A 25,711-nucleotide genomic window follows, 5' to 3' on the forward strand; every position below is an offset into this window, starting at 1 on the left:
GGAATTTCCTCTGCAGTATTTAGTTGTGATAGTTAAGTCTATCACTTACCTTTCCTTCAGGTTTCTTCGCGGAAAACATTTTGCATGTTTTAAACCTCTTTGGAAGTGTTTACGGTGAAGATGACGTCAGTTTTATTTAAATCAAAGCTTTTTGCAGAGTGAAGGCGAGAGTGCCCTCGTGGCCTAGTGGTAAAACCATAATGTTGGAACAAAGATCCTAGGTTCGAGTCTCGTCAAACATGCGATTTTTTTCCTTGTCTTTTTCCTTCTTTTTCTTTTTTTATTATTATTATTTTTTTATCACAGTTATCAGAAAAACAACTGTTTAAGCCGTAAAGATTAGTCATTTTTTAACAATAGAGGATAGAATATCGTAACAGCGTATGACAGGGATATAAATAAAACAAATAAAACCCGGCATAAAGACAAATGAACCTCGCTTAAATGAAACTCGAAATGTAAACCTGTACTCGAGTAATGTTCTAGATCGAAGGCTTTCTTTCCCCTATTGATGAGGTAAAAAGTAATAAAAAGAGCGCGAGGTACCTCTGTCCTTGAATTCGTCAATGAGGAATTCCCTCCCTGTACTACGTGTTGTCACTGCTTTGTTTTTTAAATGCATTGATACAATTCTTCGATATTTTAGAAAGCTGGAGCGCGCGGTTATATTTTCTTAACTCATTACACCCGGAATGACACCCAAATCATCCGACAATGAATTTTGAACCATAAAATATCAGAAAGCGAATGGACCTCCTCCTCCCTCAAACCCCAACTACGCGCCCATAACACGTTTGGCGGAAGTCTTCAAGACAAATCCTGTCAAAAGCCTTCTTGATTGTCTAGGCCTCCCATTAACACGCTGATGACCTTTGGGCTTGTCACGCCAATCGCATTATAGCCACACGCGCATTATAACCACACAACACAAGAGGGCCCTCTCGCCTTCACCCTGCAAGAACTTTTGATTTAAATAAACTGACGTCATCTTCACCGTAAACACTTCCAAAGAGGTTTAAAACATGCAAAATATTTTCCGCAAAGAAACCTGATGGAAAGGTAAGTGATAGACTTGACTATCACAGAGGAAATTCCACAACATTCCCAAATTGCCGTAACAAATTACGGGAGCGGGCATTGCCCTCAGCGGTTAGCATCAGTCGTTTTAGTCCATGGGGTCTTTGTTTTAGTCCAAGGGGTCTTCGTTTTAGTCCATGGGGTCTTCGTTTTAGTCCATAGGGTCTTCGTTTTAGTCCATAGGGTCTTCGTTTTAGTCCATGGGGTCTTCGTTTTAGTCCATAGGGTCTTCGTTTTAGTCCATAGGGTCTTCGTTTTAGTCCAAGGGGTCTTCGTTTTAGTCCATAGGGTCTTCGTTTTAGTCCATAGGGTCTTCGTTTTAGTCCATAGGGTCTTCATTTTAGTCCAAGGGGTCTTCGTTTTAGTCCATGGGGTCTTCGTTTTAGTCCATAGGGTCTTCGTTTTAGTCCAAGGGGTCTTAGGTCTTAGGTCTTCGTTTTTGGGTCTTCGTTTTAGTAACACCCTGAGTTGTCGGGGGTAGACTGTATTTAATTTACTACATCGGCCAATCAGAACTCCTGACCAGATTCAAGGCAGATCTTAAGAAGCCCTTAGAAAAATATTTCTGTTTAGAATAATATTGTCAACCTAGAACAGTTTAATACTACTGGAAAAAAGCTATCGGCCAAACTTCAGAATACCCGGGCACTTCTTTGCAGATCATTGAATAACAAAACTGTTTATTGTGTTATACCTCGTTCTTTAAAGCGTTCCGACAAAGGTTAATGATGTGGCCGGGTATTCTGAAGTTGCAGCTATCATATTAATATGATCTTTAAACTACCGTCAGGATAAATAATTTTCTAAAATGCACCGCACGTGTAACAAGCACATTATTATTACACGTGCAATGTGAAAGTTGTTGAGGTAAAATGCATGAGGATTAAAGCAAGTTCCTATCAAAACGGCAGTTAGAAAAGAAACAAAAAAAGGTAACACAGACCTCTTGAATTAAATTATTTTCTCTTAAAGCATGCAAAACGAGGCTACAAACCTTAAAGTCGAAAAATACAAAAACATCGGTGAAGGGAACCGCGTCGCGCCATCTTTGAATTTTATGTTTGTTCCCAGTAGCCGAAATAATCACGCGGTCGCCAATTGTTGCGGCTACTTCGTCGAGTCGGGATTTTTTGGGCTTTTTGAGTGATAGCCGGAAAATCTTGGAAAACCCAAGAAAAGACAGCCAACCTAGCCTTAATAAACCCAGCCTACACAACAGGCGTTACTGAGTGCGCTTGGGTGAGACACGCAAGAGGTTGAAACCGATTAATTTTTGTCTTTCTTCTCTTTCCTTCCCCACGCGTGTTTCGCGCTCTCGCGCCCCAAAACCCCGCTAGTGCCTGACGGCCACTCAAGATGACATAGTTTTCATTGACGGTTATTTCAAGACAAACTTTACCTTTTAAAAATAAAACATGTCCATCACCTGGAGTCTTTGTTCTCAATGTCTATCTGCAAGTAGCCTCCCTCGCAGCAATTTTTGTCTCCTGAATAGAGGTTGGACCAGGGTTTGTTAATAATTAGCCAACCAATATCATACAGTCGAACCCCGCTATTTCGAACTCGGTTAATTCGAAGTCCCCGCTAACAATGCTTGACTCACTTGCAGTGTGCCTCTAAGAAATTCCAGCTGGGTTGTTCAATTACAAAACAAAACGCACTGTTAGCGAACTGTTCTTCCGGCTGAAATACTCGTGTATGAATCCTGCTGTCTCTATTCTGATCATTCGACATTGTAACGTAATGTTCCGAAATTTTTTTGGTGATTACAAACGTATTTTAGTAAAAAATGATTCATTGTTACGAATTTTACGCTTTCCCGGTTATTTCGAAACCCCGCTATTTCGAACTTTTTTCCATTTCCCTTGGGACTAGCGGGGTTCAATTGTATTTTTGTTTTGTAGTGCCTCATAATATACTGCAGTCTTTATTTCATGCAGCTAGATAATGTATTAAAATCGTGATTAACTTATCTCTGCTATTTAGTGTGTTGAATCCCCGCAGAGTACATCGTTTTTTTAGAGATCGTATTTTGGAAACTGTCGCGCCGTTGTGACCAGTGGTCAGTCACTTTTTAAGTGCTAAGGTGTCCCCTGAATGGAGGTTAAACCTGGGTGTCAGGACCTTGAAAAAGTGTCCCTTTCCCCTGAATAGAGGTGTCGCTTCAAAAGAGGTAACAAATACAAAGATTATGTGAACATTTTTTGTGTCCCTTAAATAGAGGTGTCCTAAAGGAGAAGTTCCACTGTATCGATTAAATCGAACAATCGGAGCCCGTCATTGGCAAGACTCGAGAGAGAGCGCGTACTGGCCGAGAAAGAAGCTGCAGAGAGGTGCTTCCCCTAGCCTGCATGGCAGGCGCAAAAAGGGAAGGGGGAGGGAGAGGGTGAAAAGCACGAAGGAGGGGAAAGGGAAGGGAGCCCCTGCTATAAGAGCCGATGTTTTGGTAATCATCCGCCCACCATTTTCTCAACTAAAGAAGTTGCTACATGATTGGAGTAATTTTGATCTTCCAAAGATTATTCCAGTAGAACACATTTTCTTGATGCCTACGTCATGTTTGTCTCTCACACTAATACACGCCTGGATACACGCCAATAAGTTACTCATCACGGCTCAGCCAATCAGCAATTTGCGGACGCCAGCGTCCGCAGAAATGAATAAAAGGGGGTTGTTATAGCAGGCGTCCCTTCCCTTCTCTCCCCTACCCCCCTCTCCCTTTTTCCCTATCCCCTACCCCTTTCGACGCCTGCTACGCAGGCTACGCTTCCCATTTCCTGTCTTCTCTCTTGCGGGCGCTTGCCTCGTTTCCTTGCACTTAACAAGCTCCAGTCGCCCGCATGACTATCTTGCATTGAGGAGCTGCGAGCAGTATAAATTGACCCCCGGGGGTACTCCCTTATATAGCCTATACAGTGGTTTTTGACCTCTGTCTGTCCTTAACTCAAAAGGGTATATAATTTCGTGTGAGTCTGTCAACAGGATATTGCCTGCACGATTGATTTGAGTTGCTAGATGAATTTTGTTTGTACTCCAAGTATACCAAAGTGCCTACCAAAGCATATATAAACGTGAATGTGCTCTGGCGTGCATTTTGTCCTTTGTCCTATACAGGGTAACAAAATGTTTCAGACCCTCAACGACTCACCTATGCCCAAATATTGGTCGAGAATTGGCCCCGTCATAGTAGGCTTTTGATGATTGATCACTGTGCTACTCTGGCTCTACCTACCTATAAGATCAGAATCTTCCTTTACAGTGGTAGACAGGACTTTCTCAGCTATTTCTTAAATGCACCCGGACAAAAGTGGCGTTTATGAAACCTGAATCAGATTAACCCCTGTAAGCATATCCTTAACCTTTCCTTGTTTTATGGTGGCTTACAGTTGTTGACAAAGGACTTATCGGCGTAAAACAATGGGAACAAGAGACGCGCGGTTGAATTGGGGTTTTTTCTTACGCTTTGTCACGAAATCACTCCTCTTAGTCACTAACATATCTTTAACAATATTGTTATACCATTAACGTATCAGAGAACTGACTGACAAGATGGAGAAAGATAGCTTTGGCGTAGTGGATTACGTAGTCTTCTCTATAATACTGTTGATTTCAGCACTGATCGGAGTATGGCAAGCTTGTGTTGGAGGAAAACAGAATACTACTGCGGAATATCTCTTGGCGGACCGGCGGATGAACTTCTTGCCGGTATCAATTTCAGTACTGGTCTCTTATCTTTCTGCGATTTCACTTCTTGGCCTGCCCGCAGAAATATTCTTTTATGGGACGCAGTTTTACCTCACGATAATTGGAATGGTTTTGACTTGTTGCGTGGCAAACGCTGTATTCTTACCGATGTTTCGTCGTATAAGGATAACTTGTATAAATGAGGTAAGGATCAAGAGCCCGTTTCTTTCAAGGTCCCATTGCGACCGGGCATTGCAAATTAGCCACAATGGCCCTAAGGAAGGTCTGATCGTGTCGTGTATTCAAAGTTAGAGCCTGCAGACCACCACGTCGTGACTTCAAGACTCAGCTGTAGCTAGCCTGCGTGGCAGGTGTTTGAACGCAGGCTAAGGTGTAGCTAGCTGTAAAAACAACCTTAGTTTCACCTGTGTAGTCTTAACCCAGGGTCTTATCACGAGATAACACGCACACTTAGAGTTAACAAGGATGAGCCAATGATTTTGGGCCCTCCGGTTTTAAGGTTTTCTTGAATGAAATTCGTTTTAACTTCTCATTTTTAATTTATCAATCGGTTACATCATTCGGCATTCCTTAGGTATTGTGTGATGATATGAATTCCATGACCAGTTGTTTATCATACTGACAATCTATAGTGACCTAGACAATGAGGCTAGAAGGGTCAATCCCTTTCTAAATGCGTCATCAGGGATCATACAAAATCCATTAAGTAGTGATTGCTTTTTCCTTTGCTGACGGCTACCTCCGGAGGGGGGTGGGGGGCGTCCCCTTATTTGAACTAAACTGGTATGTACGTGCGCTCCGGTGAACAGGCTATGGTTTGTAGACTTTTTATAGGGTCTTGACTCTTGCATCTTAAACGAGGTATACAATTTCACTATTAAGCGTCTTGAACAGGATGCTTTTCTGGACCAGAAGCCTTTAAAAGAGTTTGAAGGTTGGCTATTTTGTGGAACTAAAAATATTTCCAGTGATAAAGGCTTATTCCGGGATGCCAATTAAAAAACTGCTTAATTCCTATGCGAAACGAAATGAATAAGGTCTTTTGTGCTTAACAGGGTAACTAAAGTTATGATTTTTGTCTGTTTGAAGCCAGGGGCACACCTCTACCCAAACGTCCTTTGAGTTAACCCTCCCTCCCCCCCGGGAATGCCACAACAGTTAAAAATCATCAGCCTAGCTCCCGAGAAATGCCAAACACGCATAGGAACTGAAGTAGGAATTAAATCTGAGTGACCTAACGATTTTTTTTCAGTACCTTGAGCAAAGATATTCTGTTGGCATGAGGATGGTAGGCTCTTTGCTCTTTGGCATTGGCGTGGTAAGTATCGCGGGTTTTGCGATTTAATTTTTCATATCTCTCTTTCGTGAGACACGAAAATAACCACGCGCGTGACGTAAGGCGCGAGACAGAAGAGTCGCGGCCCTCGTTTCTCGCTCGACTTTCGCACGCGCGTGCACTCTGCATACTAAATTAAAAGTCAAAAAGAGACTGCTCGCAGTCCTATTTGTCCCCGTCATTCTTCCTGTACCTGAAGTCCAAAACGGTCACGACAGAAGCTTTTCTATCTGTACAAGAAAAACGAATTAGAAGACAAAACGAGCAGTAGTGCATAGAATCTAACCGAAGATGACAATACTGCGGAAATAATGAACAATCTCAACTCGGAGAGGCCATTGTCGTTAGCTTTGGTTCGGGTAAGGTCGCTCGCCGTCGTTTCTTCCTTCAGGTTAAAGATATCAGCCAACTGAATAACTAAGAACCACGCTATGGGAATTATGTGTATTTCGTCAGTGACACGGGTGACTCAAAAAAAAGAAATTCGAGTTCAACCAACAGGAGCTAAAATAACACTAAAGTTTCTAGACCAAATGCTCTGAGGAGCTACAAAAGACTCATGAGAGCTAAAGCAGTTAAACGAGGTTAATGTGACAAACATCTGGGCGTTGCAGTCGTAGCAGTGTACAGGACGTTCGTTACATGCACCCTAGCTTACGTAGCAAGCGTTTCCCTGTGAGATCGTCGAGAAAGTTGGGACGAGAGCAAAATAGAAGAATGAGGGAGAAGGGGAAGGGAAGAGAAGGAAAGATTTCCTCTTTTCCCTTCTCCCTCCCCCTTCCCATGTTTTTTTGCTCTCGCTCCACCTTTCACGACATAACTCAATTGCAGGAGCCCATCAAATTCAATTGAAAACGCAGGCTACGTTCACCCACACAAGTTTCCTGTAGCTCAGTGGGGGAGAGTCTGGTCCAGTAACCAGAACAGTGGCGGATCCAGAGGAGGGGCCTGGGGGGCTTGCCCCTCCCCTATTTTTAGACCAAACTAAAAAAATTTTAATACCGGCCCCCCCTTATCTCAGGGTCTGGATGACCGGGTACCCCCCCCCCCCCAACCCCCTTATCGGAAGGTCTGGGTCCGCCACTGCAGAAGGTCATGGGTTCGATTCCTTTTGAAAGTCGCCTATTTTAGTGAGTTTTCACTAATAACCATCATCCTCATATCATGTTGCCAGGCTTAAAAGTCGCTCAGTAAATTTTGTAACTGTGAAAGTGTTGTATCAACATGAACTTTGTCTTTTTATAATACTCTTTCCAATCCCTTTCATTTTATGCAGACATTATACTTGTTTGTGGCCTTATTTGCTCCATCTTTGGCTTTGGAAGCTGGTAAGTAACGTGACTTTGTACTCCACAACCTCCGCGTGTGTCTCTCTACTCTTTATAAACATCATTCACACCTGGAAGGGTCTAGGTACTTCACGTTTGGGATGGGTTGGCGTGGATCTCCTGTAACCTCTACTTTCAGGTCAGAGATTTGACATTGAATGGTTCTAGCAAAGACAGTTTTGGAATTAAACAGAGTAGAGAATAAGTTTTTTGGGGATTCCCCGGTATAATTAAGATCCTGTGACAAAGCATTGGCGTAGACCATTTGTATCGTGAAGAGGAAGTCCGAAAAGTACACAAGCGAAGCAATTGAACGTCATGAATCCAACGTAGTCTAGGATGCATAAGGGTATCGTTTCCAAGTCTACATTTTTTATCTGCATGCAAAGGATCTGAGTTTTTTTTTTCTGAAAATTTCCATCCCGTAAGCTACACGTTCAATGAGCGTGTGGTTCTCCCGCAATGTCATATCTAATTCAGGTTGAATGTTTATGGACAAGATATTGATCTCAGTGCTGGTTCCAGACCTTGAGACCTTGAGATAAGGAGGGGGCCCGGTCATCCACACCCTGCGATAGGGGGAGGGGGAGTCTCCCAAACTTTTTTTGACCCTTTGGGCCTCAGCTTAGTCTAAAAAAAGGGGGGGGGCGGGGGCCAAGCCCCCCGGGCCCCTCCCCTAGATCCACCAAAGGATTTCCGGTAAATTTTTGCTTGTGGGATCCGTGATCCTAGAAAAATTTTGCTTGGGGGACCCGGAATCCTAGAAATATTTGCTTGTGAAATTTAGGGTCCGGAATCCCACTAGCGATTGGAACCCGGAATCAGAGAGATCTGAAATCCAATAGCTAGAATCTGGAATCCAGATGGCAAGGACCCAATATTTGTTTAGAGGGTATAAGGAGTCAAAATGTCATTTGGAACAAATAGTCTTTTCTATTAACTCTAGTTGCAGGTATTCCACTGACAGTTTCTATCCTGGCAACTGGTATTGTCTGTACGTTTTACACGGCATTGGTATGTTAATAATTGTTTAATAGTTTTGCCATTGAGGGAGGCTGTTCGTAGTCTACAACCACTAGATGCAAATACCTAAGTGTTTGATATAAGTGAACCATGAGTCCCGTCCTACTGTGACGATTTGCACTTGATCGCTTCCGTGTTAGTATAAGTCTTCGAGAGCTCAAAAATGGTCTGATCTCGGATTTCAAAAATTGTCTGGTTTCTTTGATTCTGAGCCCTTTGGATTTGGGATTGCCTTATATGGACCAAACCTTTCCTTGTCGCTGTACAGCGTCTTCCCGAGGCCTTTTCGGTCAATGCATTTAGGTGACGTAGCCCTGACTATAGGCTACTTGGATCACGTGATTCGAAGCAAACAGACCACACAAAAAAAAATGAGGAAAGGAGCGCTCTGCAAGTCAAGTCCCAACCCTGGAATGCAACACAACAACCAAAAAGGGCCCTTTGCGCGAAATGGTAACGCGCTGCCTGTTTCTTGCTGTTGTTGTTTAATCGATTCTTAGCTTTTACAGTTTTCATATGATGAACTATAGTATATTTTTAGTTTTTAATTTTAAATCTTTGTACTATAATTTTTTTTGTTTGTTTTTGAATTTTAAATTTTAGGAATATAATTAGGGCCGTGGATTTCCTGTAAACTAGCTGATAGCTAAGCGTAATATCCACGTTAAATAAAGTATCGTGTCGTATCGTATCGTATCGTATCGTGGTACAAAAATCACCTTGCTAGATGGCAAAGGACGCAATGGGACCTTGAAAAGACAGGATAAAGCGATTTTTGAATGACCTTGAAATGAAGACGCGCGAACAAAACAGAAACAACAAACGAACGAAAATAGAGCGATTTGATTGGTTTATCGAAGGGATGCAAATGCGCGTGGCTTTTGGTTGGTTAAGCGAACGCTCGTATCGGGTGAAAAAACTTCATGCCCTAGAACTTTCTAGAAAACAATCGATACTTCGCTTTGACGTCATACTGCAACACGATTGGCCAATCGAACAATGCCTTCTCCATATTAGGGTTTTCTTTGGCGGGAAAACGAAGAGTCCATGTTTTGATCTTTTCATCCATTGGCTGATAAAACAATAACGAACACTTATTTCAAGGTCATACGAAAATCGCTCTATTAGCTGTTTGAATGATGTAACCTCCTTGTCTTTCTTGCCCCTCTGCTTCGTTTGCCATCCAGCAAGATGCCAAATGTATCATGTTATTGTAACCGTATCGCCTGCAAAGGGACCATAAGGTTTTGTCTAAAGGTAGGCTAGAGTGCGTGTTCATGAATATAAAAACAAAAATGTTAATTTAAGTTTACGTTTAAACAGGGCGGTCTCAAGGCAGTTATTTGGACAGACGTGTTTCAGTCAGTTATCATGTTAGCTGGTATGCTGACTGTGGCGGTTACTGGCACCATTGAAGTAGGTGGTGTGAAAAAAGTCTGGGAAATCAATGAAAAATATGGCCGCATCAACTTTTTCGAGTAAGTAAAGAAAGATTTACTTTTTAAATTATTACCAATAGTAAAGAACTAAGCTTCAGTTCAATGCACTTTGAAAGGCGTAACCCCTCTCCAGTTCGCACGTATGCGTCCCGATCAAGGTGAGTACGATACCAACCCCACCCCTTATCCAATGTTAAAAGAAACCTCTCACTTGGAACAAAATCTTGGGCTAAGGGAGTTTCCTAAGTTTCTTATATAGTCAAGCCTCAGGGTCGTCTCTACCTTTAACCTTGAATTCCATCGACAATCATTAACGTAAGTGTTCACCGAGTGATTCAGTTCGAGTTTCACCAAAGTTTTAATTCAAGCTGGTCAACGAGGAGCAGGTTTTCCCGTTCAACAATTCAAGTTTATTGATGATTTTTATATATCCAAAATTAAAGCCCACTCTTTAGCTATATAACTATTATTGTTTCGTTGTGAGAAAGGTGTTTTAGGACGGTCAGGCGTTGAGGCCGTTTGCTTCCCGAAATTCCCCACACGGTCCTGTTTTCTTTCATGTGCCTAATGATAAGCCTACTCGATAAAGTGTAATTTGATTTTTGTTTTTCTTTTAGTTTCAATCCAGATCCTAGGGTTCGTAACACCTTCTGGTCTTTGACTATCGGATTCACAATCACCCTGGTTCCAATCTGGTCTTTGAATCAGTACTTTATCCAGCGGTATCTCGCCGTAAAAACTCTCAGGGATGCAAAAAAGTAAGCCTAAACAAGAAGTCTTCTCCTTCTTCTTTCTTCACTTTAGATAGGAAACGTGGTCGTGTCAACTTTTGCAAGGACTTCTGGGACTGGAAAAAAATGGCCAATAGCTGAGCGGCACGTCCCCAGGAACAATCCCAGAAAGAACTGCGGGGCGCATTTTGGCTCCAGTTCCCTTCTCGTTTCCAAAGTGGCGAAGGAGTTTATCGGTCACGTGACCTTTGAGTTGCAATTTTTTTCCTCCACAGAGAAAAGAAAAGTACTTACAGTTAAAATCGTATAAAAATTCTGTTAAATTCCGGGCCCGGTTAAATTCTGTGCTGATGTACGTCCCCCTATTAAGATTTCTAACAGCAAAGTACACTTCAAAAATCTTTGGATAATTTGACATATGTTGTGATAGGGACATTAGTCACGTAAATCTGTTCCCTTAAGTTTTTAACAAATAGTTTTCTTCTTCCTTGTATACCTAACATTGTTTTGTATATTTTTTAGAGTTGTATGGCTCAATATTCCATGCCTTCTAGTGGTGGTGACTATATTAGCTTTGGATGGAATGGTTATATTTGCTAATTACGCGGGCTGCGACTTGTTTGTTCAAGGCAAGATTACAAGAGGGGACCAGGTGAGACAGTAACCTTAAACCTTAAAGGGGGGTGTCAGTAAAACGCGGGCTTGGGGTCTATCTTATTTTTAAAGAATGCTGTTTTGGGGTCGGTGGTAGGATTGACACTAACCCTACGTACTATTTGCTGTCTTTTTAAAAAGCTAAAACTTTTTTGCATCAATTAAATCTGAAAGATAATGATCCAGTGTTGTATTATATTGTATTATGTTGTATTATCCAGTATTATATTGTTGTGTTGTTATTTAAGAACACCTTTAGGCATTGAAACTGTTTCCTGTCGTCTGTTGCAACGGGTGGCAAGGATGGACATGGGTTAAAACTTGAAAAATGTTGGGTCAACTTTTTCAAGTTGTGATGCCATGCCCACAAAAATCGCCATGTTGAAAATTGACCATACTCTTTACTCCGACTTTTAGATAATTTTCCCGTACAAGACTGACTCCTAATAACTTGAAGTCCTTTCCGAGATATGCAGACGAGACAAAACCCATCTGAACTAGAGAATGAATGCATGATCTGATTACATCCCATGATCTCTCTAACGCCTGTTTACATCACGCGTTCTCTCGCGTTCTCTCGCGTTTTTTCGTTTACAGCACGCCCCCAAAAAGTATTATATTGTTGGTAGTTCCTGATGAAATTTGTCTGATATCTCCTTCATAATTATACAGGAGCATTTTGCGTATGAGTAAAGACACTGAAGTAATGACTTCAGCACAGAATTGACCTTAACCCTTTCAGCCCCTAGATCCACATACAAATTCTCCAGACTGATCTCCATACATTACTTTTAAGAACAGTTGAGAGAATTTGCTTTAAGATCAAAGGGTTCTCGCACTCTTAATCAATCACGTAATTCTCATAAACTTTACTCTTGATGATCCACCGATGATGTTAGGAGAAAATTGATGTTGGTCACTCTTGGGACCTAAAGGGTTAAACAGCAATATCCTCGTGACATAGCCCCTTTACTGCCAAATTCGTTGTATCGCGCTGCGCGATAGACTCCGAGCAGTCTCTCTTTTTTCTTGGTCCGTCGAGCAAAAGGCGGGAGACACGCAAATGACACTTCGCGTCTCGCGGCTTCGCCGCTCGATGCTAGCGCGCGTGCACTCCCCTCCCTAAATCTGAAGAAAAAGAGAGATATGCAGTCTAGCTGCGCGAAAGTATTTTGGGTTTTTCTGTTCCGTCAATCATCTTGCCGGACCTCTTAAGAAACACAAAATATCAACAAAAAGTGGAACACGATCCGCGGGCGAGTATGTATGTCACTGTTTGTTTTTTGCCCGGGCCAATAGGCGCTTGCCTTTTTGACTAAGTATTTCATGACCTGCGCATGCGTAATGAATTTTTTTTTCAGGTGGTTCCATACTTCGTTATTAACAAACTGGGACATTTAAGCGGCTTGTCAGGATTGTTTACTGCTTGTCTTTACAGTGCCGCGCTAAGGTAAAAAGAATCGTCAACAAATAATATACTAAATGCTTTTGCTATTGGACACGTTCCTAAGTTCAACTCTAAAGGCACGAATATCTGTAGCAAGAATCTACGACCAATACAATAACTATCCCTACAGTGAAATGTGGTAGCGTTCGTTATGGGATCTCTTTTACAACAAACGCGTACTGGACCTTTTTAAAGTAAATAATTGAAGCTTGGATAAAAAAAGATTTAATGCAAGGCAATCGACAATCTGGGGATTTTTTGCTTATGGAATCCGGAATCCCACTAACGATTAAAATTCCAATGACAAGGAAGCGGGAATACACTGCGTGGAATCCAGAATCCAAGACGGGGGGGGGGGGGCGAAAGGCTAAAACAGCATAAGAGGAGAGGTGTAATAGTTTATACTTTCAGTAAGCGGTAGCTTCGACAAAGCTACACTAAGGTAAACTGACTGTTTTATCTGCCACCTGTTGTAAACTAGCCTTCCACGCTGACGTTCTTTTGGCATGTCAAGCAATCCTCCTCTGGGGCAGGAACGCGTGACGAAACCTTAAGAAGGTCTGCGTGGGAGGCTGGCCGTAAACTGAAAAAATGAATGATTGATTAATTCAGTTTTCTGTTAGCACGATATCGTCGGCACTGAGCGGCATGTCCTTAATCATGCTGGAGGACTTCATTAAGAAGAAGGTCAAGCTCACTGATAATGAAGCCACTAAAATCAGTAAAGTTATTGGTGAGTTTAAATTAAGAGAAGCTTATTCTCTAATGTGGTTTAACAACCTCGTTTGTTGTTAAATGGAATAAGAAAAACAAGAAATTTTCGATGAGGGTGTTTTCATGTGCCTGTGGAGCCTGTAGAGCTAGAGGCTTGTCGACAGGAGAGGGGAGTTACCTCTCCAAGTTTTTATTATTTTACTTCATTATTTTTTTATATAGGAGCTTGTAACTCCCCCGACAAACTCTTAACCATATATACACCCAACAATCCCAAGAATTCGTACAGGAGTTTTACTTTCTATACCCAAAGTCAGAAACTATTCAAGTTCAGACCAAAAAAGTCAAGTTGTATATTTATTTCGACTTCCTCTTGGGTGCGGGGGGCGGGAGGGGCGGGGGGGTGGGGGGGGGGAGTCGTGTGGTTGAAGGGGTAGGGATGGAGGAAAGCGCATTCCCCGGGCCTCAAATGTTTAACGAAGATCGTTACGTGGTTTCCCTGTCTAGGAGTATACTAATGGACTACGCCATACAACCAGGATGGGTTAGTCTCTAAAGTAGTTAATCGCTTTGTTTTACTCGTAAAACCAGCTTTTACCGTTTGCAGCCAAGACTGTATTCTTGCCTAAATAACGACGGAGACAACTAGAATTAAACTATTCCTTCTTTCTTTTTAAGCTGTTGTGTTTGGCGCCATAACCATGGCGGGTGCATTTTCTGTGAAATACGCTGGGGCTATGGTACTACAGGTAAGAAGGAATACATCCAGAAAAAATCTATTTTATGGTGTACTGAAATGTACATACTTGCATCACCATCATCATCATCATCACAATCACCAACACCAACAACACCAAAATGTTCATCACCTTCACCACAACCATCCACATCATTGTCATCATCATCATCATCATCATCACTGATCATCATTATCACAACCACCACCACCACAGGAGGATTTTCTGCTATTTGTAAAGAATTTGAAGTAAAATAAATAGTACCTATGTAGCTGCAAGTGTCCCACCTTCCCCCTTTCCGAATTCACTTGGATCCGCCCTGACCACTACTATGATCGTCACTATTACCACCACCACCATCATCATCATCATCATCACCGTCATCATCATCATCATCATCATCACCACCACTGCCATCATCATCATCATCATCATCATCATCATCATCTACAGCCCCATGAGGCAGGATCACCAGTATCAGTATCATTGCCACTGTCAGTAGCCGCAGCAGCAAAAGCATCCTTTGAAACCATGAAACTTAAGGGACTAGTAAAAGAGCATTGTCTTCATGGGGTCCTAATTGGTATGCCCAAGCCTCGTGATCATCATTTTTTTTGTTACAGCTATGGTTTTTAACGTTAAGGTAGAGCTGTAAAAAGAAGCCAACACATGTAAAGATATTATCCTGAGTGTATTGTTAGTATAGGTAATAGCATGATTTGTAGTGATATTTGGCGTAAATACCACGAGTGATATTTCAAAAATTCACGAGCCGTTAGGCGGGTGAAATCTGAGACAATTTTGAAATATCACGAGTGGTATTTGTACCAAATATCACGTACGAATCATGCTATCAGATTGGTTTATACTACCACCCGCAAGAGGTTTGTAATTTTCACATGTAGGTATTTCAAATTAAGCTGAAATACCACTGCTCTAAGCCAATCAGATCGCAGAAATTTCTCATGTAGTAGTATAAGCACTGTAATTTACCCATAGTAAGTCTCAGGTAAAGTCTCTAATATTCGAATTGATTACCAAGTGAACACCATATTTTCTAATCTCTTTTATTTCTTTGCAGCTTGCGTACAGCATTTCAGGACTCACTGGAGGAATTATGCTATCTCTATTCCTGGCAGGGTTTTTTATTCCAAGGGCCAATGCAAAGGTAAATTGTTTGGCTGTTGTTATTTTTCCGGTAACAATTCATGACCCTGACTTGCCTTATTAGGTATCATGAACGTCCGGAATCAAAAGGTAGCCTGAATTTCAGACGATAGCTTCGAGTCGTTTTTACTCTTTCAGGGAGATTGAAATAAACTAATGAGAAGGTACATCAAGGGGAATAAGAATTGAATTGAATTGAAGAATTACTTGACCTGTTCCTCTTGCTCTCCGTGGAAACATAGAACATCGAAGACAACGCGATAAAGATTGCGGTTGTGGGTGGTGGTCTTGGCCTAGTTTCGTGACATAATGATACAGCTCAATTAGACCAATTATGCATCCTAGATCTTATTTCTCGTATCCCTGTGGGTTTTAATCTAGAGCCTGCCGCATAATGTCCTGTCAGTCCTTCCTCAACGTACTTCAAATCCAACCCAATTCCTTCCTCTGATGGTGGCTTCAATCCTCTCTTGACCCCTCCAACAGTTTTTCATAGGAGATTGCCCTTAGCCAGAAGACACCCAAAATTTCTCTCATCTTTCGTGATGTCTGGAGTTTCTCCTATTAATTTTGCATTTGTTATGTTCACTGTGACGACTGTGACGACTGTGACGACTGCTCGACTGCGGGAGCAGCTTTTATAGGTATTGTGAAGTTTATAAGTCTCCAAATTCCTTTTTAGTTCCTCCAATTCTGTCCGGTAAGCGCTTCTATCTCGAACAAAACCCCATTAAAATACCATTATAACTGACAAAAGCCGGATCGCAACGCACCTATCACATTTAGAGTGTTAATAGCCACTAACATCACGGCTTAACTGACAGACGACCAATAAAATCTCGACCAATAAAGTCAATAACTAGATTTAATTACCGCCAAATGACGTGACCTGATAAAACTCACTGACTGGTAATTTTTTCGCTGCCGTCGCCGTCGCCGTCGCTGTCGTAGATGCTAAAGCCCCGTATCATGTCTTTAACGCAGGGTATGTACATGGGTGTTTTCGCTGGCTTTGGTTTGGTTCTTTGGGTCTTCATCGGCTCTCTCCTGTATCCGCCTAACAAATACCCAGGCGTTCGCTCGGTCAGGGAGTGTTCATTTTATCAAGACGCCCTGGCAGCTAACTCTACTTTTGCAAACGGTACATACGACAATAGTTCGGCAAAGATCTTCCGCAAATATGGTGACGGACTTATCAGAAATTCTTTTAAACCATACACAAGGTACAGTTAAACAAAAACAAACTTGGTCGAATTAACTTTCTAGAATTCTGGGACTTTTACTAGACACTGGGGAAAACATTAGACTGATTTAGCAACAGAACGGGAACGTCTGTTGACGACTGCGCGCGCAAATCAACAACTGGATTGTTTTGGATTGACCAATGGGAGGGCGGCAAATTGGGTACCGGAAGTCGAGTTTAGTCCTTTCTGGGCGCTTACCCGTCGTCAAATGACGTTCTCGTCCTGTTGCTAAATCAGCCTATTAGCCAATCTGAGCGGTGCGCGCCCAGCAACGACCCCAGAAACAACTGCGGTGCGAATTTCGGCGCCAGTTCCCTTTTTGTTTCTAAATTGGCCAATGCCTCCTAAAACGGTCATTCCCCATGTGATACGCGAGTTTTATTCAAAACATCCTGACGCAACATGATGATTGATTGCTGCTAACATGGCATGGCCTTAGTGTCTTTGTTTGGTGATAGAGCTCACGAAAGAACTGTGGTTTTATTGAAGTAGTGCCGGAATTAATAGTGTCCAGAATTAATCTGATATACCGAGAATTATAGGAACCCTATATAAATGGCTGCAAAATAGTTAAGCTTGCTTCTTATATTTATATCTATTATATCTTAGTGTTTGACTTATCAGACAATGGCTCAATACCAACTATTATGTGTGTAGCTAGGGCCTTAATAAGAGGATATAAGCATACCCAAGAGGTCAAACACCGGCCTTTATGCTTATCACTGTTAGCCATGCTTTATAGAAACACTCATGCAGCGCGTTTGTAACTGTTTTCCCTTCTTTTTTTATTGTAGCAACCCATTTGCTGATCTTTACAGTTTGTCATACCTGTGGTTTAGTACTCTGACCTTTGTTACAACAACTGTTGTTGGCCTGACTGCGTCATTATTGCTTGGTAATTTTTGTCCTGATTTTGACTTATTGATTAATGATTGATTTGAGTTGCCAATAGCCCATTTCCGAGTTCCCCCAAGCCTCTATTTCAAAGCGAGGCTAAGTGCGAAGCCATTGATATGAAAATGAGTTTTTATTCTTATGTAAATAAAACTCATTTACACAAAAAAGGTTTTGCACCTACCCTCGTTTTGAAAGTGAGAGTTTTGGAAACTTGGAAATGGCCTATTGACCACTCCAGAAAATACCATAACATCCCATAATGCTCTTTGTTTGTCACCCCAAAATTTTGCATAAACATTGTCTTCAGTTTCTCTTGGGAGTTAAAATGGCCCCAAGAGAAACTGAAAACAATGCTTATGCAAAATTTTGGGGTTACAAACAAAGAGCATTATGGGATGTTATGGTATTTTCTGGAGTGGTCAATTGCTCTGCCTCTAACGGCATAAATAGGTGTTGTACCCACAGTCTTAGTGGTTGTTTTCTAAGCTCTTTACAATCTCATTTGCCAAAAAAGGCGTTCTCTCAAGTTTACGGATTATGTCTCGGATCAGCACGAACATAGTAAATGCATATATAGCCATGCCCGCCATAATGAATGTCGACCGCTGACCTCTTCTGAGGGCTCGATTTCTGCTGCCCTCTCGGTCCTTCCCGCGAAGAGTTCGGGGGAGAAGTGGGGCTTCATTTCCTGAACAGTGGCTGGTAATCGAGCCTAGGCTTTTACTCCAAATCATATCTCGGGTAAGGCTAAACTCGCTTTTAATCTATTTTGCTTAGTTAAGTTGTAGTGAAATCAGGGTTGTACAGTGCGGGCCTCTTATTGTTGTTTATTGTTTTTTGTTTTGTTTGCCAAAAATTGTACAAATCAACTAAAATCGAATTTCTTAAACTCTTATGGCGAGCCACCGGGCCACCGGGCTTATAAGGAATGGGCTCCCTCAGTTAGATAATTAGAACAAAATATTATCATAATTACACATGGGAAAATCAATGGTAGAGCTACAGTAAATCTTAAAATAAGTATATTAGATAGTCGTACTAATCATAGTTCTAGGCTAAAAAAAGCGAAATGACAAAAACAAAAAAACAAAAAAAACAAAAGAAAAAAAAGAGCAAAGGAAGAAAAAAATACATATATATATATATATATATATATATATGTATATATATATAAATTACTATTTATGGTAAGAGGAATTGGATTATCAATGATATAATGATTTTCAACCAGATATTGTAAACTATTGTTCTTGATTGTTTGTGTTTTTATTGTTTTTGTTGATGATGATTTTTCTTTCCTCTGTTGGTCTTTAACATAGAAACCAAGGAAGACCGAAACAGGCAAATAAGTCCTAAGCTATTCTTCCCACTGAAGGCCTGGTTATATGGATTTTTGCCTGGTCACCATTTCAGCTGGGAAGAAGAGACTTACTGTGATGAAACTGATATTGAACTGAAGGTACATTTTCTGACACGTTTTGACAACTCGTTTTTTTAAATAAAACGCTCACACGACCGGATATAACTCCTGTTTGAGCATGAAGGACCTTTAGAATATTACTCCTACCTTCTTGAAGGGGTGCAAGTCCATTACAGGGTTACCCCTGGCAGTACATCACCAGTAACTACTTTACCCCTGGGTATAATATCGCTCCCATTAGTGCCGCTACTACCCCCTAGACAATATGCTCGTGCATCACAAAGTTACCAAAGCGGTATATCACCATTTTTTTACCCCTGGGTATAAAACAGCACCCAGAAGAAACCCCTTCTCCCCATCCCCGGACTCGATGTTAGTGCACCACAAGGCTTCCCTTTCAGTATATCACCAGTAACTATTTTCCCTTGGCTACAATAAAGTACCAAGTAGTATTGCTACTCCCCCTACGGCTTAACAAAATGCTAGCGCACCCCAGGTTACCCAAGCAATTTATCACACGTTAGATATGTTACCCCTAGCTACTGCAATACAGCACCAAGTAGTATTGCTTCCTACCTCCCCTCCCTGGAGAAGACGCTAGCGCACAACAGGGTTACCCCAACAGAATTTACATCCTTCCCCACTTGATGATGTACAAGTCCATCACTTATTTACCCAGCAGTATATCAACAGCACTAATTTTAACTCCTCGGTACAATTTAGCCTTGAGTAGTGTTGTTACTTCCCCTGGATGGGATGTCATTCCAATGCAGGGTTACCCCAACTGTTCGTTGTCCCTTCTCTTTCAAAAACGTAATTCAGGTTATGTTTTTTTTATCATTCACATTTAAAAGTATTATTTTCTTTTAATGTTAATTTGTTCTAAATTTTGTCACTTATTTCAGAAGACGTCTCACAAAGGAGAAGATACACGTTTCTAGTTAAGTGAATCAGGACACACGTAACCACCTCTTCTATTCTACTGTTGACAACGTGAAGTAATTGCTGCCACCACCACCGCGTTCAAAAAAGAACTTACATTTAGTAACCGCAAAAAATTGGTAACTCTCTCTGTGCCATGATATTTGCTATCGTTTTTCATCTAAAAGGCACATGTTTAAGGACATGATTTATTGCTAAGCTTAAAAGCATTGTGTCAGCTGCTTAGCTCGGTCAAAAACATGCTCACAACAATGCCAACTGTATAATCAAGCCCATAAGAAGTCCACTCTATTAATATCTAATAACAAAAAAAGCTTATATCCAGATATAGCTTGAAGTTTGACGTTTATTACGGTTTTAAAACGTGGCATGTTAAAAGGTCGCGTGCGCCTCAGTGAATAAGTAGATTCGTGCGGTGCAGGTAATAACTTATAAAGGCGGTGATTATTGTCATTTACAATTGTGTGAAAAAGTCACTCACATATTTCGTCATGGGGGGTTACTAATTCCTTAAAGTTCGTAATAACAAGAGCTTGAAGTTACTATATTCTTTTCTACAGTAAAAATAGGTTCGCAGAAATGCGAGTTAGGCTTTTATTGCTAGAAAAAGTTGGGCTGTTGCAGCAAGATGCTGTCACTCAACAAAGCGGATTTTATGACGTGGAAGTCGTTAGTTTTAGCAAACGCCTGTGCAATAAGAGATCGCCTCAATTTCATAATTCTTACTAACAATTCTGGTTTTGTTGTTTATGGCTTTTAACGTAAGTATATATATTCTCAAGCATATATTCTCATTGTGGATTTCACTATGTTCCTTAAGATTTCAGCCATGTGCGCTGACTGAACTACGCTGTATATTAAATAAGATTTCTCTTTTTTTTTCTCTTTTGCATTTCATTGAGCTATTTCAGGGAATAATTGTCTGCAAATATTGTAACATAAAAACGGCGAGTTGTATCGAGAGAGGATAGCCCCTTTATCCTCTCTTGGTTGTATCTTATTCCAACCGCAGCCCTTGTTTTCAATCAACCTTGAATGAGAATGAGGCAACTCCCGAGTAAGGGGGAGCGAGAGCTCCAAAAACTAGACGCCGAGGTCATCATTCTCGAGCAATTCAGGCCCGTTTCAAACGTTGTGCTACTGCCGTGCTGAACTAGATTGATCGAATTAAATTCGACTTTAGCACAGCAGTAGCGCGACGTTTGAAACCAAGTCGTGCTACTGCCGTGTAGGCTTTGCCGTGCTACACGGCAGTAGCTCGACTTGGTTTCAAACGTCGCGCTACTGCCGTGCCGAACTCAATTCATAAATTATAAATACATTAGGATACATTTAAAAGTTTGCTAAACCGTTTCTTTTCTTTTGTCTTTTGTTTTCGGCAACAGCCGTTCTATTCGACTGATTTAAATTCGAAGTCTGAAACCAAGTCGTGCTAGTGTCGTGCTGCAGTAGAGCTACAGTCGAGCCAGCTTAGTACGGCAGTAGTACGACGTTTGAAACAAACCTTACTGTCACAGGTACGTACACGGCCTACAAACAATAACCATAACCAACTAGTCCTCGCGTTTTTGTTCCTGAGCGCCAGAGTGAGAATAGGAATTCGCTTGATTGGCAAATGAGCTCAGTGGCAATCTTACGTTTGGGTTTGGTTTCCACAATATAACCGTTCTGGTCGTCTCGGAGAATGGGAAACCAAAACCATTGCAAATCACACATTTTTATGCTACAAGAAATTTTGAAGTAATTCCTAGATAATTATAAGATGATCAGGTCAAAATACTTTGAAAATTCTACTTTGCATAAAAAAGTCTCTTTTCCCATTTTCATTTCCAATACCACTTTCCATCACATTCCAAGAACACTCACAAGGACAACGAAAAAGAACTACTTTGATTAAGATGCACAAAAAGGAAGGAAGGATAGTACGATTTGCGGGGCACGTAAAGAATATAATCAAATGTAACTGGAATGCAGCTCATTATTGTAGGCAATTTTAAATTTTAAACGAAGACCTCCCGTGGAGTTTTGCTAGACAGCGAGTTTTAATTCTGTGAACCAAACAGGACCTCAAGGCATTCAGCAGCTAAAAAGAAAGCGTAAAAGACAGAATCACTGATAGTTCGGAAATGCCTCGTATAAATACGCCATTTCCGAGCCAGTTCCGAAAAACCCTCACTTTCAAAACGAGGCTAAGCGCAAAACCTTTCTTGTGAAAATGAGTTTTATCTGCATCAGAATAAAAACTGAAACCATTTTCACATCAATGGCTTCGTATTTAGCCTCGCTTTGAAACAGAGGCTTGGTGTAACTCGGAAATGGCCCATTGGTTACTCGCTTGGCTGTAAGATGCGGTGCGTGAACAATTTTTTTAACACCACTGGGAAAGGAGAAAGTACATACTAAACTGAACGCCAAAATAAAGCGCACTTACATCTTGACCATTGTTGTTAAATAAAGCATCTCTGAAGTTCTTGACATCCATCATGGCCACAAGGTTTTTCAATATGAAACCTTCGCAAAAGGTCAGTAACTCCCCTGCAGTACACAACTGAAATTTCACCAAAGCAAAACCTTAGTACCACTACCCCTCACATATCAAAATTTAAATTCTCATTTGGTACCCTAAAACGTTTCCTATTGAAAAAGAGGGGAGAAGTTGTTGAAGTATCAACCCAATTAATCTTTGGTGGTCACATCCTTAATTCTTGTCACCACCCTGTTTTATGAAGCATTGGTATTATAAGCAGAATTTTATGCTGATCACTCTTAAGGTGATGTTACACGGGACGACTCGGAACGACGATTTTTAGCGTAACACAGGGTTGCAACATTTTTGCGACATTGTTTTGAATAGTTTCAACATTGTTCCAACATTGCAACGCTGTGTTGCGCTAAAACTCGTCGTTGCGAATCGTCTCGTGTAACATCACCGTTAGGGCTTAAACCTCAAAATGGCCAGTGGGGACGACCAAAAGTGTTGATAAGTATATTCCGGTGAACGCACTGCTATGAACGACTTTGTCAGGAGAGTCAAGAGGGTATCAGATTCTGGGAAACTACCTACCCATCCCTCCCCTAATCCATTTTTAACACCTTTTTCCTAAAACAAAATACTTTGTTAGGAGAGGGGTAGTATAGGTAAGCAGATTTTCAGAATCTTCTACTGATCTGGGAAGTTATACTCACCCTGGCGTTTGCATACGTATCCATGACATTTTGACAGTAAAGATGGTCAGCAGCAAGACGCTCGCAGTGACGCTTCAATGCGTCTAACATGAAAAAGTGAGAAGCTTGTAGCAACTAGTAAAAGAAAAATGAAATATTTTCATAAAAGGCCTGGTAACAGGTGAATTAACCCAACGTCCCAAGAGTGACCAACATCAATTTTCTCCAAAGAAAATCAGTACATAACCAAGGGAAAAGGTTATGAGAACTGATTAATGATAGAGCGATTTCCGTATAATCTTGAAAAATGGTTTCGGTAAGTGCTCGTTATTTGTTTTATCAGCCAATGGATGAAAAGATCAAAACATGGCCTCTTGGTTTTCCCGCCAAAGAAAACCCTAATATGTAGCAGTATGACGTCAAAGCGAGCTATCGATTGATTTCTAGAAAGTTCTTCGGGCATGAAGTTTTTTCACCCGAGTGTTTGCTTAACCAACCATTTGCCACACGCGTTTGTATCCGTTCGATAAACCTATCAAATCGCTTTATTTCCTTTCGTTTGTATTTTCTGTTTCGTTCGCGCGTTTCATTTCAAGGTCATACGAAAATCGCTCTAGCCAAAGGGGAAATTCTTTGATCTTTTATCAAATTCTCCCAACTAATTCTCTACGAAAATGTATAGAGAACAGTCTGGAGAATGTGTATGTGGATATTGGGGCTTAAAGGGTTAATTGACAAAGTGTGGAAAACTATGACTGACCTGCAGTATTGTTGTTTGGTTGTGTGGTTGGTCCACTGTTCCGCTGTACAGGAACTGAATAACAAGCTGAGAAGATGACGAAGATTTTTCAGCATCAGGTTTAAGGCAGACGGCTATCGTCAGATTCAAGTCGACATTTTATGAATCAGGAAATGAAAGGATAAAAACTGTACCAAACAACTCTTATGGATCTGACATGAGACTTCATATTTTTGTGTAGAAATTATGAATAGTAAACGACATGTTGAGGGAAAACTTGCCCACCTAGTAGAAATTGAAGTTTGCCGTTTGTCGTAAACATGATTCGTTTTTTTTCTTATTTCACAGGAGTGGTACTACAGGTTAGTTAGTACCTACTGGTAGATATCCTTATGGACTCAACAACTCAATTGTCGTTTCTCACCGTGAATGTTTCATATTTGATGTCGCTAATCTCTATGCAAGGACTGCTCCCTTCTTGTGTTTCCATGACGACCATGTTGGATAGCATTGCCTGCAAAAAGATCAACGTCGAAGTGAAGTAAAGGTTAGAATTTGACGGACTCACCCTTAACGTTCCTCATATTCCCTTCTCGATCATAAGCAAAGCTATTGACGAAATTAACTATACTTATACTAACGTGGAAGATATTCAGTTACTACAGGTAATATATATAGGGGGCACCTGCGCAAAAAACGTTAATTCGGTGCCCCCTTTACTGCTGCTAGCTCTGTTTGGTATAGAAAATACAGTGTATCAACAGACGTCCCTTTCGGGTGTATGCCACTTGAAGGGATGTCTGAAATTCAGATTACATTACAGTCTGAAGGTATAATAAATTAACTCTCGTTCTCTTATAACCCCTTCTTTTACGGCGCTGTTTTCCTTTTTCTCCGCGAAGGACGAGCTCAGTCGGTAGAGCGTTTGACTGCAAAGCGGAAGGTCACGGGTTCGCTTCCCGGGGCCAGACCAACAACCAGGGTGTTAAATCAACTGAGAATACAAGGCCAAAGGATCTGAGTTTCTAGTTACGTCAAGATACCTTAAACCTCTTGGACGCTGTTGCAAGTATGATTTTGTGGGCGTAAAATGGTCGTCCCTCAACAAGGAAGGTGACATCAGACATTTCAGGGCTGTTAATATAATCTGGACCTGAGTATGAATTTGTAAGTACATATAAGGAATAAGCAACTTTTAAGGCGAATAATACACGGCTCAATATAGTTCAACATTTGTTGCTCAGCCGAAACAGATAGTGAGTGATGATGCAGTTTGTAGTACGAGTATCACGCGAATTCAACATTCATTGAAGGTAATAATAATAATAATAATAATAATAATAATAATAATAATAATAATAATAATAATATTTTTTTTTTTTAGAAGAAGAAATTTTATTAACAACAATGCTAACTATTAAAATCCTATTTACAATTAATTCGCTTAAAAAAAAGAAAAAACTATTCATTCAAAAACACTATTTACAATTCCTGTCGAAAACTATTTACAATTCCTGTCGAATTAATAATTAATAATAATAATAATAATAATAATAATAATAACAGTATGAACAGAATGATTGACTTGAGTGACTGACGCTTTAGGTGCATGGTTTGCGCCCGGCTGATGCGCAAAAAGAACACCAGCAAAGACTGTGATAATAGAGACAATAATAATAATAATAATAATAATAATAATAATAAAATACATATTTTGAGAGGAGGTCTCCATCACTAAAAGTTGTTTTAAGGAAGGTTCTCTATTAAAAATAAAATACCAAAACTAAAATAACATTAAAAATCCTAAAATGAAATATTAAAGGCGAGTAGCATAAAAATTAAGAACTTCGTTAAAAATACTCGCATAAAGCCAACCTAAGCCTAAAAACCTATTCAAATTTCTCTCTAAAAATCATGTCCGGCATTGGTCTGTTAAGTTCAATAGG

General features: G+C 40.7%; 2 protein-coding genes and 1 long non-coding RNA gene across 3 annotated transcripts in view; 1 reads left to right on the top strand and 2 right to left on the bottom strand.

Annotated features, from left to right (window-relative positions):
- The window catches only part of LOC140941558 (uncharacterized), a 42,308-nt gene extending 40,126 nt beyond the window's left edge, over positions 1-2,182 (bottom strand). The window contains exon 1 of the long non-coding RNA XR_012166477.1: positions 2,072-2,182. This is a non-coding gene — a long non-coding RNA (uncharacterized lncRNA). The remainder of the gene's footprint in view (positions 1-2,071) is intronic.
- Positions 2,183-4,598: 2,416 nt separating this feature from the next.
- On the top strand, positions 4,599-20,740 carry LOC140941530 (sodium-dependent multivitamin transporter-like). Its single transcript, XM_073390542.1, has 15 exons — positions 4,599-4,965; positions 6,035-6,100; positions 7,395-7,446; positions 8,393-8,460; positions 9,793-9,947; positions 10,526-10,666; positions 11,162-11,291; positions 12,655-12,743; positions 13,364-13,473; positions 14,133-14,203; positions 15,273-15,359; positions 16,343-16,581; positions 17,397-17,497; positions 18,819-18,958; positions 19,825-20,740. Exons 1-15 carry the CDS (start codon positions 4,627-4,629, stop codon positions 19,858-19,860), a joined length of 1,824 nt encoding a protein of 607 aa, XP_073246643.1. The 5' UTR covers positions 4,599-4,626; the 3' UTR covers positions 19,861-20,740.
- A 984-nt stretch (positions 20,741-21,724) lies between these two features.
- LOC140941531 (ankyrin repeat and BTB/POZ domain-containing protein 2-like) overlaps positions 21,725-25,711 on the bottom strand; it is an 18,548-nt gene continuing 14,561 nt past the window's right edge. Inside the window, exons 14-19 of the mRNA XM_073390543.1 lie at positions 24,809-24,918; positions 24,190-24,279; positions 23,787-23,852; positions 23,048-23,161; positions 22,293-22,409; positions 21,725-21,944 (exon numbers count right to left, since the gene is read on the bottom strand). Of these exons, the coding sequence (XP_073246644.1) occupies positions 21,855-21,944; positions 22,293-22,409; positions 23,048-23,161; positions 23,787-23,852; positions 24,190-24,279; positions 24,809-24,918 (587 nt within the window). The 3' untranslated portion in view covers positions 21,725-21,854. The remainder of the gene's footprint in view (positions 21,945-22,292; positions 22,410-23,047; positions 23,162-23,786; positions 23,853-24,189; positions 24,280-24,808; positions 24,919-25,711) is intronic.

Source organism: Porites lutea, chromosome 6 (assembly GCF_958299795.1).
Source record: "Porites lutea chromosome 6, jaPorLute2.1, whole genome shotgun sequence".
NCBI lineage: Eukaryota > Metazoa > Cnidaria > Anthozoa > Scleractinia > Poritidae > Porites > Porites lutea.

Bases quoted from the DNA above. Each gene is read 5' to 3' on its own strand.
- LOC140941530 (XM_073390542.1), top strand. From the start codon at position 4,627: ATGGAGAAAGATAGCTTTGGCGTAGTGGATTACGTAGTCTTCTCTATA. The intron at 6,101-7,394 runs GTAAGTATCGCG...CATTTTATGCAG, and splicing joins TGCTCTTTGGCATTGGCGTG to ACATTATACTTGTTTGTGGC. The intron at 13,474-14,132 runs GTGAGTTTAAAT...TTTCTTTTTAAG, and splicing joins TAAAATCAGTAAAGTTATTG to CTGTTGTGTTTGGCGCCATA.